Here is an 18,010-nt window from a genome sequence, read left to right as displayed (position 1 = left end):
AAAAATATAATCTATACTTATCTAAGAATTTGTCTAGTCATCCAAATTTTCAAATGTATGGTTAAATGTTGCTCATGTTGTTTTTTTTATTATGGATTTAATCACTGCAGATTTTGTAGTGATGACTCCCAAGACTCGTATGTCTGTCTCTTCTCTGATGCAAAGCGCTCTGTTCCTATCTTTATTATTTCCTTCCTCTATTTGAAGCTTATCTTTTTAATCCAGCCTTTTTTCTTTTCTAATATAAATATTCAAGGTTATACACTTCCTTCAAGTACTGCTATAATTCCGTCTCATAAATTTTGATATGTAATATATTATAGTTTGCTTCTAAAAATGCCTGTTTTGATTTCTCTTTGACTCTACAAATGTTCAGAAGTAAGGTTTTCAATTATTAAACATACATATTTTTCTGGTTTGTTGGTTTCTAAGATATTTGCATTCTGGTTAGCGAATGTAGGCTGTACGATGCCAATCCCTTGAAATTCTTTGAAACAAATCTCAGAACCTGATATTTACCAATGTGAACAAATATTCCATGTGTTCTTGGAAAGATTATAGGTTTTATAATTGTTGGATATCATCTATATATGTGTTCATTAGATTAAGTTCGTTAATGGTGCTGTTGATATCTTTGCTATCCTTTCTAATTTTTTTGTTAGTTTATCCATCATTTATTTAGAGAGCTGTATTTATGTGTTTTTCCTTGTCACTTTTTGAAGCCATGTTATAGGTATGCAAATTGAGAATTAAATCATTTAGTATCCTTATGTGTTAATACTCTATCTCTAATAATGCCTTTTACCTTAAAATAGTTTTTGTCTTGTACTAATATAGCTTATCTGCAGTCCTTTGGTTAATATTTACCTGGTATGTCTTTCAAATTGCTTTAGTTTCAACTTTTTTACATCTGTTTGTTTGTTGTTGTTGTTTTTATGTATCTCATAACAGGATTTAGCTGGATTTTTAAAAAATCTAGTTTAACCATTTTTGTCTTTTAACTGGTACATTTATTCATTCTCATTCATTATAATTCTGGATACACATCACTTAATTTCAACCATCTTATTTTATAATAATCTGTCCATCTATTCTGTTCTGTCCTTTTTTATTACTTTCTTTTGAATTGTTTGAGTTATTTTTTTCCTTATTTCACTTGCCCCACCCCAGTTTGGAAATTATTCACTATATTTTTATTACTTTATTAGTCATCTATTAAAGTGTAAAATACATATCCCCAAAAATCACAACTCATAAATGTAGAGCTCAGTGAATTAATACAAAGTGAACATACCCTGTAACCAACACACGGCACCCCAGAAGCTCCTCATGCTCCTTTCTAGTTTAGCTTCCCGTCCTCTGAGCTAACCACTATCCCAACTCTGTCACCATAGGTTAGTTCTGCTTTATAAAAATGGGTTCATACAGTATGGACTCCTTTATGTCCAGTTTTCAAAAAACTTTAACATTCAGCTGTAACTTATGAGAATTTAAAAGTAATCAGTAATCTATACTTCTTCCATATAGCCAGAACTTTATCTCACATTAATTCCAGTTACATCCCTATAAATCTATAAAGCATTATTATAATCATTTCTGACATTGTTTGACTTTACCCACACTGTTCATTTATTCACAAATAATTCCACAAATATTTAGCAAGTTCCATATATGCCAGGTGAGGTTTTAGCTGCTTTGTGTATATAGGCCTCCTTGAGAAAGTGAAGCTGGAACAAAGATTTTAAGGTGGTGAGAGAGCCACATGGGATATCCAGGTCCAGAGCAGTCCATGAAGAATGCAGCCAGTGAAAGGGTGGGAAAGTGCATGGCAGTTTTAAAGACTACCAAGGAGACTGGTGTGGCTGGAGCCCATTTAGTGAAGTGGAAAATAGTCGGAGATGACGTCCCAGACATAATGGGGAACTGACCCCATACGGCCTTATAGGCAGGCCTTTGTAAGACTTAAGCTTTTATTCTGAATGAAATAGGAATCCATTGTAGAGTTAAGCAGAGCAGTGAAAGGATGACTCAGGCTGCTATGTTGAGACTAGATTCTGGGATGCCAGGGCAATGGTAAAAAAGGAAAACCAATGAGAAGGCTTTTGCAGCCATTCAGGTGAGAGGGGATTGTGGCTTGTGAAGGTAGTGGGAACTGGTTGTAGTCAGACTGTCTTACGACAGTGGAACTGATAGACATTTCTGAGGTGGAGTGTGAAAGAAAGAGTAAAGTTAAGATACACCTGAGCATCTTGAAGGATGGAGTTGCCATTGTGGAGGGGGCAGAGATATCAGGAATTCAGTTTTGGATGTGCTGAGTTTGACTTATCTAGCATGCATCCTAGTAGAGACGTAGAGTAGACAGATATATGAATATAAAGTTTGAGACAAAAGTCTAGTATCTTCGCCCTAGTACCACACTTCCTTTATTCTTTACTCTGTCTTGCACCTTTCCATCTGAGATCACTTTCCTCCTGTCTGAAGGAAATTCTCTGTTCTTTAGAATTTTATTTAGTGAGTCAACTATCTTAATTCTTGTTTGTCTGAAAAATGTCCTTTTTTACCCTCATTTTTAAAATGTAGTTTTTCTAGATTGACAGTTATTTTCCCTCGGCATACTGACTTGTGGTTTCTATTGTTGCTGTTGAGAAGTCAGATAATTCTCACTCTGTCACTTCTTTGAAGGCAGTCTGTCTTTCCTCTTCGGCTGCTTCTAACATTTTCTGTTTATATTTGATGATCTGTAGTTTCTTTGTGATAAATTGAAGTATAAATTTCTTTTTATTTATGCCTCTTGGTTATTTTTGGAACTTCTTAAAATTTGTGGCTTGGTATCTTTTTTACTAGTCCTGAAAAGTTTAAGCCATTCTCTCTTCAATTATTTACTTTTACCCTATTCTCTCTCTCTTTTTTTTCCCTGGAATTCTAATTACATGTTAGTTAGACCTTCTGATCTCCTTCTCTCTTAACCTCTTTTTCTCTCTGTGTGTCATTCTGAATTATCGTCAGATATATTGGTCTTCAATTCTGTTTTTTCTTTGGCGTCTATAAATTCTGAGGTTAAACCTCTCCATTGAATTATTAAATTATATTTTTCATTCTAGAAGTTCACATTCGCACGTCTAAAGCTACTTGGTCATCTTTAAAGTCTCTTGTTCTCTCCTTCTATGTATACTCTTTTCTTTTCTTTAAACACAGTACAGATGCTTCTATTATATATCTGTATTTCTTACTCCAGCACCTAAAGACTTTGTGTGATTCTGCTCCCTATAGTTTCTCTGAGCTCTTGCTCACAATGCTTTGTTTCTTTGTGTGTGTTGTGAGTTTTGACTGTGAGCTTAATTCTTAGAGATTCTTTGAGGTTTTGGCAGAAAGGTGGGTTCTTCCAGAGAGAATTAACATTTGTTTCTGAAACATACCAGGACCACTACAACTTAAATCCATAGATTAGGAGCGTTTTTTGTACTACAAAGTAGTGTGAATTCTGGTTGCAAATATCTGTGAGGGGTAGTTGTGGATATGAATTTTCAAAGGAGATTTTTTTTTTCTTTCCTATTTATTGCTGCGTAAAAAATTACCTGCAAACCTAGTAGCTTAAAACAAGAAATGTTCATCATCTCACACAATTTCTGAGGGTAAAGAATCAAAGGTTGGCTTAGCTGGATCTTCTAGTTCATGAACTCTCCTGAGGTTGCAGTCAAGCTGTTGGCCAAGCAGCAGACTCTGAAGACTTGTTTGGGGCTGAAGGATCCATTTCTAACAGCACTCACATGGCTGCTGGCAGGTTGCTTCAGTTACTTGGTATGTGGGACTCTCCGTAAGGCTGCACACAACATGGCTTCCCCTCTAGTCAATGATGAGGGGAAGAAGAGAGAGAGAGAGAGAGAGAGAGAGAACCTCCAACATGGCGATTTCTTTATTACCTAAACTTAGAAATGATATCACATGACTTTTACTATATTCTTTTCACTAAAGCAAGCCCAGATCATACTCGGGGAATTAAGATCCATTTATTTAGGGAATGATATCAGAGAAATTGTGAACATATCATTAAAACCACCACATTCCCCTACATTCAGGGCCAGATTTGTGAGAAGCCATGTTCATTGGAATCACAGGTAGGCTTGGTTAGGCTGCTAACCAAATAAATAGGTAGGTTCATTCATTTCCTTTTATGGTTTTTGATTTTTAGAGATTGCTTTTTAAATTTAATTTTATTTAATTATATAAAACGTACAAAGTAATTTTAGATGTTTCCTCTATGGCTATTTAGATTTATTTCCAAGAGAAATGTCTCCAGGCTCCTGCCTGTTAGGAGTAAGGGGCTAGCCGCCAGCTCTGGGCCCTGGTGCAGGGTTGAAGGTGGTGGTAGTGGTACTTACTATTTACTGTGTACATGATCACATCCCCCTTTTTTAATATGATAACTTGTCTTCAACTGTACAGGTTAACTTTGAACCCAAAGACTGCTTTCCCCTCTCCACAGAATAAATCTCTAATCTTTTGCCCAGGTGGGAGAAAGCATTGCATAGAGCAGTGTTTCTCAAACACCAGAGCATCCCAATCACTTAGGAACTTGACGGAAATGCAAACTTTGCTGAATCAGAAACTCTGAGGGTAGGGCCAGCAACCTAGGATTTTACAGTATCCCAGGAAATTCTGATGTGCCCTAGAGTTGGAGAGAACTCTTGGCTTGGAGTGGGGGAAGAAACCTGAGGATCAAACTGCTTTACAAATAGCTTTCATCCAATCCTCCTAACTTTAGCACCTGTACCTCCCAGTTTCAGAAGTATCCGGAGCTGCCAATTTTGAGCCTTTTGGTGTGTCTGCAGTCAAATTGAATTGGTTCTCTGTTTTCTCCCATTCCAGGTTAGGATTTGGCTTCCTTACTACTGATTTGCGTTTTCCACTTTCCAAAATCTTGTTGCTGTTGTCTCCTTTGCTGTTCTTTAGATCTGTGTGTAAATGTCGTAAACAAAAATCTGTTCACTGTTTGGCCAGCAGCTTGACTGCAACCTTGGGAGAGTTCATGAACTAGAACATCCAGCTAAGCTACCCCTAGACTCTTTACCCCCAGAAACTGAGTGAGATAATAAACATTTGTTATTTCAATCTACTAAGTTTCTGGGTATTTTATTGGTGTTTGGGAAAGACTGAACTTAGATGTGTATGTTTAGTGTGCCATCTCAACCTAGATGATCTCAATTCTCTTTAATGGCTACTTGCTATTATACTATTTAGGTTTATTGCCAGTTACTTAATCAGTTTCTGATTGATGGCCATTTAGATTATTTTCAACTTTTAAATGATATCGCATATACCAGTTCAAGGAAAACTACAGGAAATATTCTTGAAATGGAATTGTTGAGTCAAGGTTATTTGCATCTAACATTTTGATAGCTATTACCTAATAGCCCTTAAATACAATTGTGTCAGTTGAGTCTTATTTCCCCACACTTTTACCAATACTATGAATTATCAGACTTTTTACCTTGACATTTGATATGTAAAAAGGATAGTTTTAAAAGAAAACACTGCATTTCTCTAGTGATGAGTACTAGAGTTGTACATCCTTTCCTATACAAATCGTCCATTTGTGTTTCTTTTTCTATGAAATACTCAGGTTTTTTCAGAGGTTTTTCTCTTGGGCTATTTGGCTTTTTTATAATCTGACAATTCTATAATTGTGGCATTTTTGTTCACAGTTTGGAGGGTTCTTTATTGGTTTTGGGGGGTAATTTTTGCCTGTAAAAAAAAATCTTGAATTTTCATGTAGTCAACTGTATTACTTCTCTCCTTTATAACTGCTTCCCCCATTCTAGTAGTATAAATAAATTCTCTTGGAGTGCTTAAAATTTTTGATTCCATAGTTTACATTAAAATGTTGATGTACGTGGAATTTTTGTGGTTGTTAGGAGTGAGGTAGGAATTTCATTTTATTCATCTCTTAAATGACTGGACAGTTATCCCAGCACCTTTCACTGACTTATCCATTACTTTGCCACTGATTTGATATGCCCATTTTATTTTATTATTAGTTTCAGGTGTACAAAACAACATAATAATTAGATATTTACACTCCTCACAAAGTGATAACCCCGCCAAGTCTACTACCCATCTGACATCGTACATAGCTATTACAGTAGCATGACTATATTCCCTAGGCTGTACTTTACCTCCTGTGAATATATATATATATACTCTTTACATCCTGTGACTATGTGTTTGTGTGTGTGTGTGTGTGTGTGTGTGTGTGTAGCAGTAGTGTTGCTGACAGGGTTATTATTTTTAGAATAGTTTTTTTTCTGAAATAATGAGCTGTTTTATGTCTTATATAGAAAAAAATCCAGATCAGATTTTAAAACAAATATTCACACATGCTTTTTTGCATAAAACATCACCTTATATTTGGCCTCATCATAACCCCACGTTCTTATTTTCTTACATTTTTAGCTAATTCTTTCCACCCCCATCCCTCACCCCTGCAACCCTTCACACTTTTCTTGACCTTCTCTGGCTCTTATGATTAATGGCTGTTAGAGTCTTTCCACCATCCTCCTCCATTCCTCGCTATTCTGCTGTTCAAGGCTCCTGCTCTACATATCACCTGGCCCAGACCATTCTGACCATCACACTCCAGAACTGGAACCAGGCAGGAGAACTGTAGATGTGAGTGTGGGCTGGCTAGAACAGGGATTTGTGTTTCCAGTCTTAGGTGGACCTTTAAATATCTCCAGTTCTCTTTTTGCACCTGGATCTTTTCTCACTGTCTAGCGTAAACCAGCACCACTGTACTTTCTCCTCAATGTATGGTGACATTATCTCCTTCTTCACCAATAATATTAATGCTACTGAATGTGCTATGTTAAGAAGCTTGAAGAAAGTGATATAGTCAGATATGCATTTCAGAAAGTGTATTGTATGAAGCAACAAAAATGAATGTGTATTTAAATGAGTAAAAATAAATCATTACAAATTACAAAAATTTTAAAGATTAAAATAATCACAAACACCCAAAACTTAAAAACACATTTTGGAGTTACTAATTGTTTGAAGTACCTCTGCCATCCTTCTCTCCTTACATTCTTTTGGCTGCATGCTGTTTTATTGTCTCTTCAGATAACAATGTTTGTGCGATTTTCTCCAGAGTGAATGGAAATCTTTGTCTTTAGTGTGGTTGATTGAAATGTGTTTTTCAGTATTAACAGTTTAGAAAAAAACAGAAAGCTTACATTTTGTTACTGATAATATTATATAAATATTTAGGTTTGTTATAAAAATTGGGGAAATCTCTCTCAAGTTCTTTCATATATAAGCTGTAATATTAGAAAGAAATTTCCACAGACAGCTTCTGGCTTTTTCTTATATTTCAAACCTGGTTTCTCCTCCACAACCCACATGTTTCTGGGACTGGGTGACTTAGGCCATGATTGTACTGTAAGTGTGTCAGCATATTGAGCATTAGGAATAATCTATTAGCAATAAGATACTACTCGTGGAAGTGACACTGAACCATGTAAATATATTCTACACCTAAATTAAATAAGTCCCACCTCAGCTCTTCTTTGATTGAATCCCAAGGATGCCTGTAGCCACTCTAAAGCCTCCTGGCATTAAGAGGAGGTATGATACAGGGAAGCTGGTGCAGAAAGCAACAAGGGTCTTAGCCTGTTATAGTTAAATTACATTAGTTTTGCAAATTTTACAAAAACCTATAACCATGTAAACACACTACTGGGACCCTGCCTTAGGGCATTTCTGGATGCAGAAGATGAGTTAGGAGGCTGCTGCAGTCACTTAGAAATGAGGTGATGGCATGGGCAGCAGGGAGTGGAGAGGAAGCAATAAATTTGAAAAATATTTAGGGGTAAAATTGGTAGAATTTGGCAATTGATTGAGTCAAAGTATGAGGAAGAATGAGGAGTCATTGATTTGTCCAGGTTACAGCCTTGTTTGGATAACTGGATGGGTATTGGGCTCAGCAACTCAGATAGAGGACTGCAGAGAAAGCAGAGGCTGGGATAGAGAGGAAAGCAAATTCAGTTCTGGGCTTGTTCAGCTTAGGGTGCCTCTGGGGACATCCAGATGGAGGTGTCTATCCAGCAGGCACCTCACCTAAGAATGAGAAGGTCCAGGAAGAAGTCATTAGGACAGGCACAGATTCTGGGGTTCTGAGTGGAAGTAGAGGCTGAAGTCCAGGGGAGGTTAAGAGTGCACATGGAGAGCTGAGTAAAGGCTAGTGGGCCAAGCAAAAGGCATACCTGGGGATCCCAAGCGTTTAACCAGTGGGCACAGTAAGATGAACCCATGAAAGAGACAGAGTCTGTAAAAATGAATGGAATTCAGTATCTTTTGCTAGAATGTAACTTAGCATGTGGTTGTCTTTCCCCCCCTTCTCTTGATGTTTGGAAACAGAGAAATAAACTACTTTAAAAGGCGGCTCTTTCTTTGGAGACTTTGTAGATGTTCAGTTAGCTGGTGTGTTAAATGGTATTCAAAATATTTGCTTGCATTGAGGGAGGGAAATGGAATCATAAGTACCCCTTATTATATAGCTCTTCCTGCCTCTTTCCTTCACCAAAGACTTAAAAAGTGGAATGAGTCTCTTCTTTAATCCATTTCAAGAGTTAGTTGGATGGTGATGGACAATACCTTTCACTGACATAGATTCCCAGGGGTGATCATTTCCCATCAGGCTGCACAAGCCTGTGCTCAGTGGGGAAGGCTCCAGGCGGCCCTTTGCATATGACTCTTCAAGGTATGACAAAACTCATGACATTTGCATTTTCTAAGGTATTCTCTTTGGTGTGGGTATAACTCAACCAGACATGGTTAACACTTTGACCTCGAGGATGAACCATAGACTGTAGGGCAGCGCCCTTCCTCCACCCTACCAATTCCTGAGAGGGACAATGTGAGTTTAGTTTTGTATGCTTTTAAATGAATTTAAGACTCAATTTTTAAGAGTTTTGTTCCAGTTCTTCTTAGGGATTCCATCAAAGATAAGAGTCCAATTGGATTTTTAGAAATTAATCAAGAAATTAATTTCTTGATTAATCAAGAAATTAATCAAGTTATAGCTGAGGACCTTGATCATTGGAGTAGATTTTGGGATTCCCTGAGGTGGTTATTGGAGCTGGGTGGGGCACTGGGGTGCGAGAATGCCACAGGGATTTTCAGTACTTCAAAAGTGAAGTTTGAAACTTGACTCAGGACCAGTTTACACTGGCTGATTGTTCTTCTTGGTTTGTAGCTGGAATGACATTAACGCAGTGGGTAGACACAGGCTGTCTCTTGCAATCCATGGTGCTGGTGGAAACACAGTGTTTTATGTCTGACAATTAAGGATAACAAAATGAATATTACTTAACGAATGTTAGTCTTTTAAAGCACCATCTGTGCTCTTGTGGCACTAGTCTTTTTATTTCCTACAGACTTGGCTTTTCTATTCTCTTTTCCAGAGTGATTTCTCTAAAATGCTGATCTGGTCAGGATGCCTTCCAGGACTTGGCTCCTCTATTTTCCTCATCTTTTAATTCTGGCCTTCAAATGAAGGGACATAAAATTCAGTAAATGGGTCAGTGCTATTTATACCTCTTGGCCTCTACACATGCTATTCCCTCTGCCTTTATCCATCTGGAAAATAAGGAAGCACCTCAGTTACCTACTTTAGGGAGTCATCTTTGATCCGTCTCTCTGCAGAGTTAGTCACACTTTGCTTTCTGCCATCGCCTTATGCTGTGGAAAGCTTGAGTACACTACTTCATATAATGAGTTAATTAACTTGTTTACACACATTTCTCACTCTCTGGACTAGGAGCTGTTTATATCCCCATTACCAAGCATAAGACCTGACACAAAGTACTTTCTTTATATAACTTTGTTAGATGAGTGAATGAAAACATTAGAGGTCTTGGGGAAAGAAAAGTTGATTACCATTGAATCTATTCGATTCCACTGGGAAAAGAGCAGCTTTTTATATTGCATTTCTCTAGCTAAATAAGTAGGATAAGAAGTAATATTTATGATTAGCCTGAAAACCATAATTAAAGCACAAATTATTATGGAAAATAAAGGTTCAGAAGTATAGTGTTTTGGTATATTCATCTATTTCTTTTCTGAAACATTAATTAGTCAGATAGAAGATTAGGATTTTGCTTTTAAAATTTATGTGGAACCACAAAAGAACCCGAATAGCCAGCCACAGCAATCTAGAGAAAGAAGAACAAAATTAGAGGTAACACTACCTGATATCAAACTACACTATAAGGCTATAGTAATGAAAACAGCATGGTACTAACATAAAAAAGACATGTAGATCAATGGAACAGGATAGAAAGCCCAGAAATAAACCCATGCCTATATGGTCATTTAATCTATGACAAAGGAGGCAAGAATATACAGTGGGATAAAGATGACAGTCTGTTCAATAAATGGTGTTGCGAAAACTGGATAGATAATGCAAAAAATGAAACTGGGCCACCTACTTACACCATATACAAGAATAAACTCAAAATGGATTAAAGACTTAAATGTAAGACCTGAAACCATAAAACTCTAAGAAGAAAACAGGCAGTCAACTCTCTGACATTGCTCTTAGTAATAATTTGTTTTCTGCTGTATCTCCTTGGACAAGGGAAACAAAAGAAAAAATAAATAAAAGGGACTACATGAAGCTAACAAGTTTTCTCCCAGCAAAGGAAACCATGAACAAAATGAAAAGACAGCCTACTGAATGAGAGAAGATATTCACCAATGATACATCTGATAAGGGGTTAATTTCCGAAATTTATAAAGAGCTCATGTAACTCAACACCAAAAAACAAACAATCCAATTTAAAAATGGGCAGAGGACCTGAATAAACATTTCTCCAAAGAGGACATCCACGTGGCCAATAGACATATGAAAAGATGCTCAATGTCATAATCATCAGAGAAATGCAAAATAAAACCACACCTGTCAGGATGGCTGTCATCATTAAATCAACAAACCACAAGTGTTGGTGAGGATGGGGGAAACCTTGTACACTGTTGGTGGGACTGCAAATTGGTGCAGCCATTACGGAAAACAGTATGGAGTTTCCTCAAAAAACTGGAAATAGAACTAGCTTATGACTCAGCAATTCCACTTCAGGATATTTATCTGAAGAAATCCAAAACACTAATTCAAAAAAATATATGCACTCCTATGTTCATTGCAGCATTATTTATAATAGCCAAGATATGCAAGTAACCCAAGTGTCCACCAAAAGATGATTGGATGAAGAAAATGTGGTATATGTATACAATGGAATATTACTCGGCCATAAAAAGAATGAAATCTTATCATTTGCCACAACATGGATGAACCTAGAGGGTATTGTGCTAAGTAAAATAATCAGACGGAGAAAGACAATTCCATATGATCTCACTTATATGTGGAATCTAAAGAATGAAATAAATAGAACAAACAAGACAGAAACACACTCATAGATATGGGGAACAAACTGCTGGTTGCCAGAGGGGACAGGTTTTGTGTACCTGGGTAAAAAAGCTGAAGGGATTAAGAAATATAAATTGATAGTTAAAAAATAGTGACAGGAATATAAGGTACAACACTGAGACTATAGTAAACAATGTTACAACAACTATATGTAGTGCCAGGTGGGTACTAGACTAATCAGAAGATCGCTGCATAAATTATATAAATGTCTAACCACTATGCTGGATACCCAAAAGTAATATAAAATAATATTGAATGTCAACTGTAACTGAAAAATATAATAAATAAGAAGATTAGGATTTTGCTATATGACAATGAAAAATCACTAAAATTATTAAAAGGAAAAGAGAGAAGATTGTGGCAAATGGGATAGACAGATGGAGACTCAATATTGATATTATAATGAGCTAATTAAAAAATCAAGATTCAAATAGATAATTGGGTGAAAGACATAACTATATACATTTGGTGAAACCTTTGGTATACACTATATTAAGTATCATGTAAAATGCTCCTATCATTTGACCTAAGTAACCCCTCACTTGGGCTTTTAAAAAAAAAAAATTTACACAAGGCTGATGCTGTAGCCATGAAGTTGTTCACAGCAACATTATTTATAATATCAAAAATTGGAAATAATTCACCTCCTAACATTAGAAGAATGGTTATATAAATCTGTCATATCAGTTTGAATATAATATGCAATAAATAAAGTTATTGTCAATATTCAGTCATGCCAAAAGTGCTTTTGATAAGTGGCAATAGCTAATTACAAAATTATCTCTTATCTTTATGTCATATGTGTGTATAAGGGGAGGAACTAGGAGGAAAACTGGATGAGGGAAGGTTTTGTGGGGTTTTTGTTTTTGGATTTATGTTTTGGAATTCATGGAAGACACCTTCTATTCTTTTATTGCTATAACAATAAAGGAAGTAAGAGGAAGCAGTAGGAACAACAGTAGACTTAGAGTCAAAATCCCAGCTCCTGCCCTTGCCTTCTTTATAATCTTGAGCAAGTTCCTCAGTCTCATCTCTAAAAAGGAAACATAACTATGAGGACCTTTGTGAGTAGTAAGTGAGATGACAAACCTGGCACATAAGTGTTCCATCAAAGTTAGCTAAATGTAGGTTGAATAAAACTGTCTGTGCAATGACTTCCTTCCAATGTGGTAGAAATGATTGCGGTCCTAGTTACAATGGAATCCACTTTCACCTTAGGAATTAGATATGATGTGTTCACTGCTGTGTACAGATAACTAGGGGTCCTCAAACAACAAATCATACTGCTTTCAGGTCCCCTCTGTGGATTTGTGTTTTCTGCTTTTATTGGCCAGACTGTGGTGTGCAAGAGGAAGGGGTGGGCCAACTGCCAAAGGAGAAGGAATGTGGTCTAGACTTCAGGGAAAGCTGGAACAAGAGATGTTAACATCTTGCTGTAAGATCAATAGTAACTCTTTGGCCTCACATTCATTTTAATATAAATCTTGAAAGTCATTTTAATGTGATCTTTTAAAAATTTCACAGAAATACAGAATACTAGAAGTACAAAGGACTTTCAGTTCAACGTGGTTGACTGACCACATATTTATCTCTTTTCCCTTTCAAAAGATTACTAAATTACTAATTTAGTAATTAGAGATTTACTAAAGGCAAGATTACAAATTACTAAACAATTAAAAGGAATATTTCTTTTTAATGAAGCCAACAAGACAGGAGCTGTCCATGCATGAGAGATTTCAAAATATTTCTGGGAAAGAAAAATAAATGGAGAAATGCTGACTGAAGAAGCAGGATGGGGAAATCTAGGTCCCCAGTGAGTGTGGAAGGGATTATAGGATCAGGGAATGGATTGGCCTTAAAGAACCCTGGAGAACCGGGGTCCTGGAAATGCAGGTGTGACAAAGGATGGAATGAAATGGAGCTGAAAATGGGAAGGCTAATTGAACTCTACATATTTCCTGTCAGGTCCTCCACCTCATTTTCAAATAGACTAGCCATCAGGGAAGTATCTTTCTACCAGTCAAAAAGTCAGAATTTTTTTTCTTAAAAAAACCAAAAAAGTACTCTACCCCAGAGTAAAGACCCTACATATTATGTCTGACTCCCTGCCAAAGCACCCTAAAACAAAGTTCCCATTGAACAAAACTTGCTCCTGTACACAGAGCAGGAATAGCACAGAATGGATGATTATTCAAACAAAACGCTGGTGCACTCATTTGCATCACCATTAAATATGAATGGACAACCAAGGATGGCCAGACAATTGAGGACATCCATAAAACCTGCAATGGGAAGAGAAAGACCAAAATGAAATAAACAGTAAAATAACCCTAAAGGCAACAGAGCATTCAGGGAACAGGAGAGAGCTTAAGTAAAACAAAGCAAACCCTCTCAAATTAATATTCTTTAGAGAGATTTGAGAAGGTAGTGCATCCATAAAATAAGAATGGAATACTTTGAAAAAGGAGCCATTAGAGAACAAGAAAGAGTTATTGGAAATTAAAAATAATCTTCTAGAAATGAAAACCAGAAAACAGATGAAAGAGAAAAGATGAGAGAGCTATTGAGAGAAAATCCAGGATGGCTAACTTATAAGAAAAAAATGGAGAAAAAGAAAATATCAAAGAAACAATACAGATTTTTTTTTCAAAACAGAAAAGAATATTTGAGTTGCCCAGTATAATGAATATAAATATATGTATATCCAAACACATCTTTGGAAAAATTTAAAACAGAATAAAGCACCTATAAGCTTCTAGAGAGAAAAAGCCGGTTAAAAGCTGGTTACCTTTAAAAGAACAAGAATGAGTATGGCGCCAACCACACTGGATGATGAAGGACACAGAATAGTGCCTTTGGCATTTGGAGGAAAGATGATTTTCAACGTAGAATTCTATACCCATCCAAATTATCAACAAAATATGACATTTTCAGACATTCAAAGATTTGGGAAATTTGTCTTCCACATACCAGTTCTTAGGAAGTTACTTGAGACGCTCCAGTGAAATAATGTAATCATGAGATTTTACAAACAGGAGCTAAAAGCCAACACAGTAATGAAGAGAAACCCCAGAATATCAAACCTAGTGGCAAATCAATCCCTTGGAGCAAGAAGGCTAAGGGTTCCAGTAGGGAGCTTTCTAGGGGAGAAAAGGAGTGTTTGGAGAAATTGAAACCACCTTTGGAAATTTGGAACAACCTGAAGAGGTGTTAGCCTAAAGGCAGATAGGAAAAAAGAAAGGCAATTTGAAACCTCAGGGGAGGAAAAAAGAACACAAAAACTAAATAAGGCAGAATATGCCATCATAGTATACACCACTTAGTTGTGCAGAGAGCAATATTTATAAAATTCAAACAACGTGAGCACCATTGATTGATTTTTAATTTAGAGTCAGTATACATAGAGTCAAGATGAAGGGAGGACTTATGACTGCAAGACAGACTGTTTTAACCTTTGAAGTGTAAAAGTTTCGCTAATGGTTTGGAAGTAGGAGTAGGGAGGAAAGCTCAGGGAAGGATGCAAACAGACTTGTCTCTAAAATGGATAATCTTAAGTGATGGAACTAAGAAATAAAGGTAAGGATATTATTTAAAGCTACAAAGCTAACCAGTAGAGAAACTGAAAATGGTGATATAACCATATTGGCAAGAAAGGGAGCTATGCTGAATAATACAATTGAGCTAAATTCTCATGTAGTGAAGAAATCAGGGGTGGCTGGTTAGCTCAGCTGCTTAGAGCGTGGTGCTCTTAATAACAAGGTTACCTGTTCTATCCCCACATGGGCCACTGTGAGCTGTGCCCTCCACAACTAGATTGAAACAACTACTTGACTTGGAGCTGATGGGTCCTGGAAAAACATACTTAAAACAAATTTTAAAGTTTTTTGTTTGTTTTTTTTTTAAAAAGGCCACTGTGAAGAAATCAATGATAATGTTTTAAATGGATCAAACAAAAAATAGCAGATAAGTATATTATTTACAGACCACAGGAAAAAAATTGGTACAATTAAATGATTTTAAAATGGTTTCCTCTAAAGAATTAAACTAAGAAAACAGTGAGTGAGGAGACTATTGCTTTTCATACTACAGTCTTTTATTATATCTTATTTTATTTTTTTAAAGATTTTATTGGGGAAGGGGAACAGGACTTTATTGGGGAACAGTGTGTACTTCCAGGACTTTTTTCCAAGTCAAGTTGTCCTTTCAATCTTGGTTGTGGAGGGTGCCATTCAGCTTCAAGTTGTCCTTTCAGTCTTAGTTGTGGAGGATGCAGCTCAGCTCCAGGTCCAGTTGCCCTTTCTAGTTGCAGGGGGCGCAGCCCACCATCCCTTGCGGTACTCTAGGAATTGAACCTGTGGTTGAGAGTCCGCTGGCCCATGTGGGAATTGAACCAGCAGCCTTCAGAGTTAGGAGCATGGAGCTCTAACCGCCTGAGCCACCGGGCAGGCCCTATTATATCTTTTTTTTTTTCATTAACTTTAAAAAGGCAAACAAAAAAAGAAAAGAAAAGATATGTAAGGGTTCTGAGAGATTATAATACAATCTACTTGGAAATACCAGATGGACACAGATATTTCTAAGAGCTGGGACTTAATACCTGTATCTTCCGGTGTTGATTGTGTGTGTGTGTGTGTGTGTGTGTGTGTGTGTACATATTTAATAAGGTTTTATTTTTAAACTTTTTAATTAAAAATAATTTCAACTTACAGAAAACTGTGAAGAATAAAAATTATGCAAAGAACACTTGTATGTTCTTTACCCAGATTCACCCATATCAACATTTCATTCTGTTAGCTTCGTCATTTACCTCCCTGACCCCCTCTTGTATTTTCTAAACCATTGGAGGGTTGCATACTTCATACCCCTTTCCCTTCGGTGTATATTTCATAAGGATAGGTAGGAATACGCTCTTAGATAACCATGACAAATTTAACATTGATACAAAATTTTAATCTACCAGTAAGATTTAATCTACAAATAATATTTTTTCTCACTATAGGCTGCCTCCCTTCAGATTCTGTTTTGCTATGTACCTTTTTCCTTTTCTTCCCTCACTCCAGTCTTCTGCTATCACTCTCATTCTCTCTACTTGTTTTGCTCTCTGTTTTGAAGTCTTTGTTCCTTAATTATTTGAATGATTCCTGGAGCTTAAAATACAGGCATACACAGACACACACTTAGAAGTAAAACTTTACTTCTAGAGGAAGTCTTTTGTTCCTTTGCTTTTCCAAAAATTACTGGCACCGTTGTTTCAGTCTTTGACCCTTCTTTTGAAAAACAAATTGTATACCTATTTTTCTGAGGATTTAACCACTTTTTTTCCCCTGTCTTTTTTCTCTTTGGTTTATAGTTTCAAAAAGTACCAGAAGGTCCTATCCCTCCATCCACACCAAAGTTTGCATATGGAAAAGTTGCTCTGAAAAAGGTAAGAAATAAAAATAACAGAAACGTTGAGAGTGAGGAAGTGAAATTTCGCTGTTGTGAGTGAAAGTGTTATGCTGGGGAATTGGTTCGTTCTTTTTCTCTGTATTTGTTTTCTGTGAGACTGAAGGGGTAGACGACGTTTCTGGGAAAACGGGGACATGGGAGGTGAGAGGATGTGTATGCATGTTGACAGGATGAACAGATAGAGCATGAGCAGGAGTAGGGACGTATTCTAGATCATTCAGATAATTTTGATTTAATTACCAGTTGTCCAAAGTAATCCCAGGAGGCTTGGTGGGAATAACGTGCCACCTTGTTGTTATGGCTGGTGCAGTTCTTTTTTTATAATTCACCTCTTTTAAAGGGGTTCTCAAAAGCCACAAGTATTTTGTTAGGGCTTTGCCCTAAATTACACACTCCCATCTCCAAATGATGTCCTAATTTTTGTGCTCTGTGCTTCATATGGTAACTGGGACATCAGAAGGGAAAGCTAGAAATTAATCATAAATAGGAGCTGAAGACATTTTATTCTAGGAAAAGAGAAAAAGAAGAGAGATTTCATTTAATAATAGTCAGAAGTGACGTAAGCCAAAGTCAATTTGTTTTGACCATCTGTGTCTTCAGGTTTTCCCCTCTTATAATCCCTAACTCCTACATGAGTTAACTCACAAGAAAAAAACACAAAAAACATGAACAGTTACATATTTCTTAAGAATCTTGATATTCTAAAATAGCATCATAGGTTTTTATCTTTAAGCAAAATCCCAAACATGATTGTATGGTTTTTTTTCCATTCATAAAGCCCTTTGATATTATGGTTGGGTGAGCACTTGTAACATTTTCCACCTAGTGTCAGATACGCGTGTTACATTCTGCACAGAATGTGGTCGGTCTCTGCCTGATAGGCATCTTTCTTTAGATTAATCAAACTTTAATCACACTTGTAAAGGGAGCACCTTCTACTTGTTCACTGCTATTGCTACTTAAGGAAAAGCCGGTTTGTTAGTTTTAGAGCTGAGAAATATATTTTTATACAACAGGAAGTTAAGTGCAAATGTTTAATACAACAGCATTGCTAAGACAAATGTAGCTTAGTGGCAGAAGCGT

General features: G+C 36.5%; 1 protein-coding gene across 2 annotated transcripts in view; it reads left to right on the top strand.

Moving 5' to 3' along the window:
• GLB1 (galactosidase beta 1) overlaps positions 1–18,010 on the top strand; it is an 82,878-nt gene that overhangs the window by 39,788 nt on the left and 25,080 nt on the right. For both annotated transcript variants that reach the window (XM_081072439.1, XM_081072440.1), the window contains exon 11: positions 16,830–16,904. In XM_081072439.1, the coding sequence (XP_080928565.1) occupies positions 16,830–16,904 (75 nt within the window). The remainder of the gene's footprint in view (positions 1–16,829; positions 16,905–18,010) is intronic.

The sequence above is a fragment of the Rhinolophus hipposideros genome (assembly GCF_964194185.1).
Source record: "Rhinolophus hipposideros genome assembly, chromosome: 14".
NCBI classification, from domain to species: domain Eukaryota; kingdom Metazoa; phylum Chordata; class Mammalia; order Chiroptera; family Rhinolophidae; genus Rhinolophus; species Rhinolophus hipposideros.
Note: the sequence above shows the minus strand (reverse complement) of the source record. Positions and strands in the feature narration are given on the sequence as shown.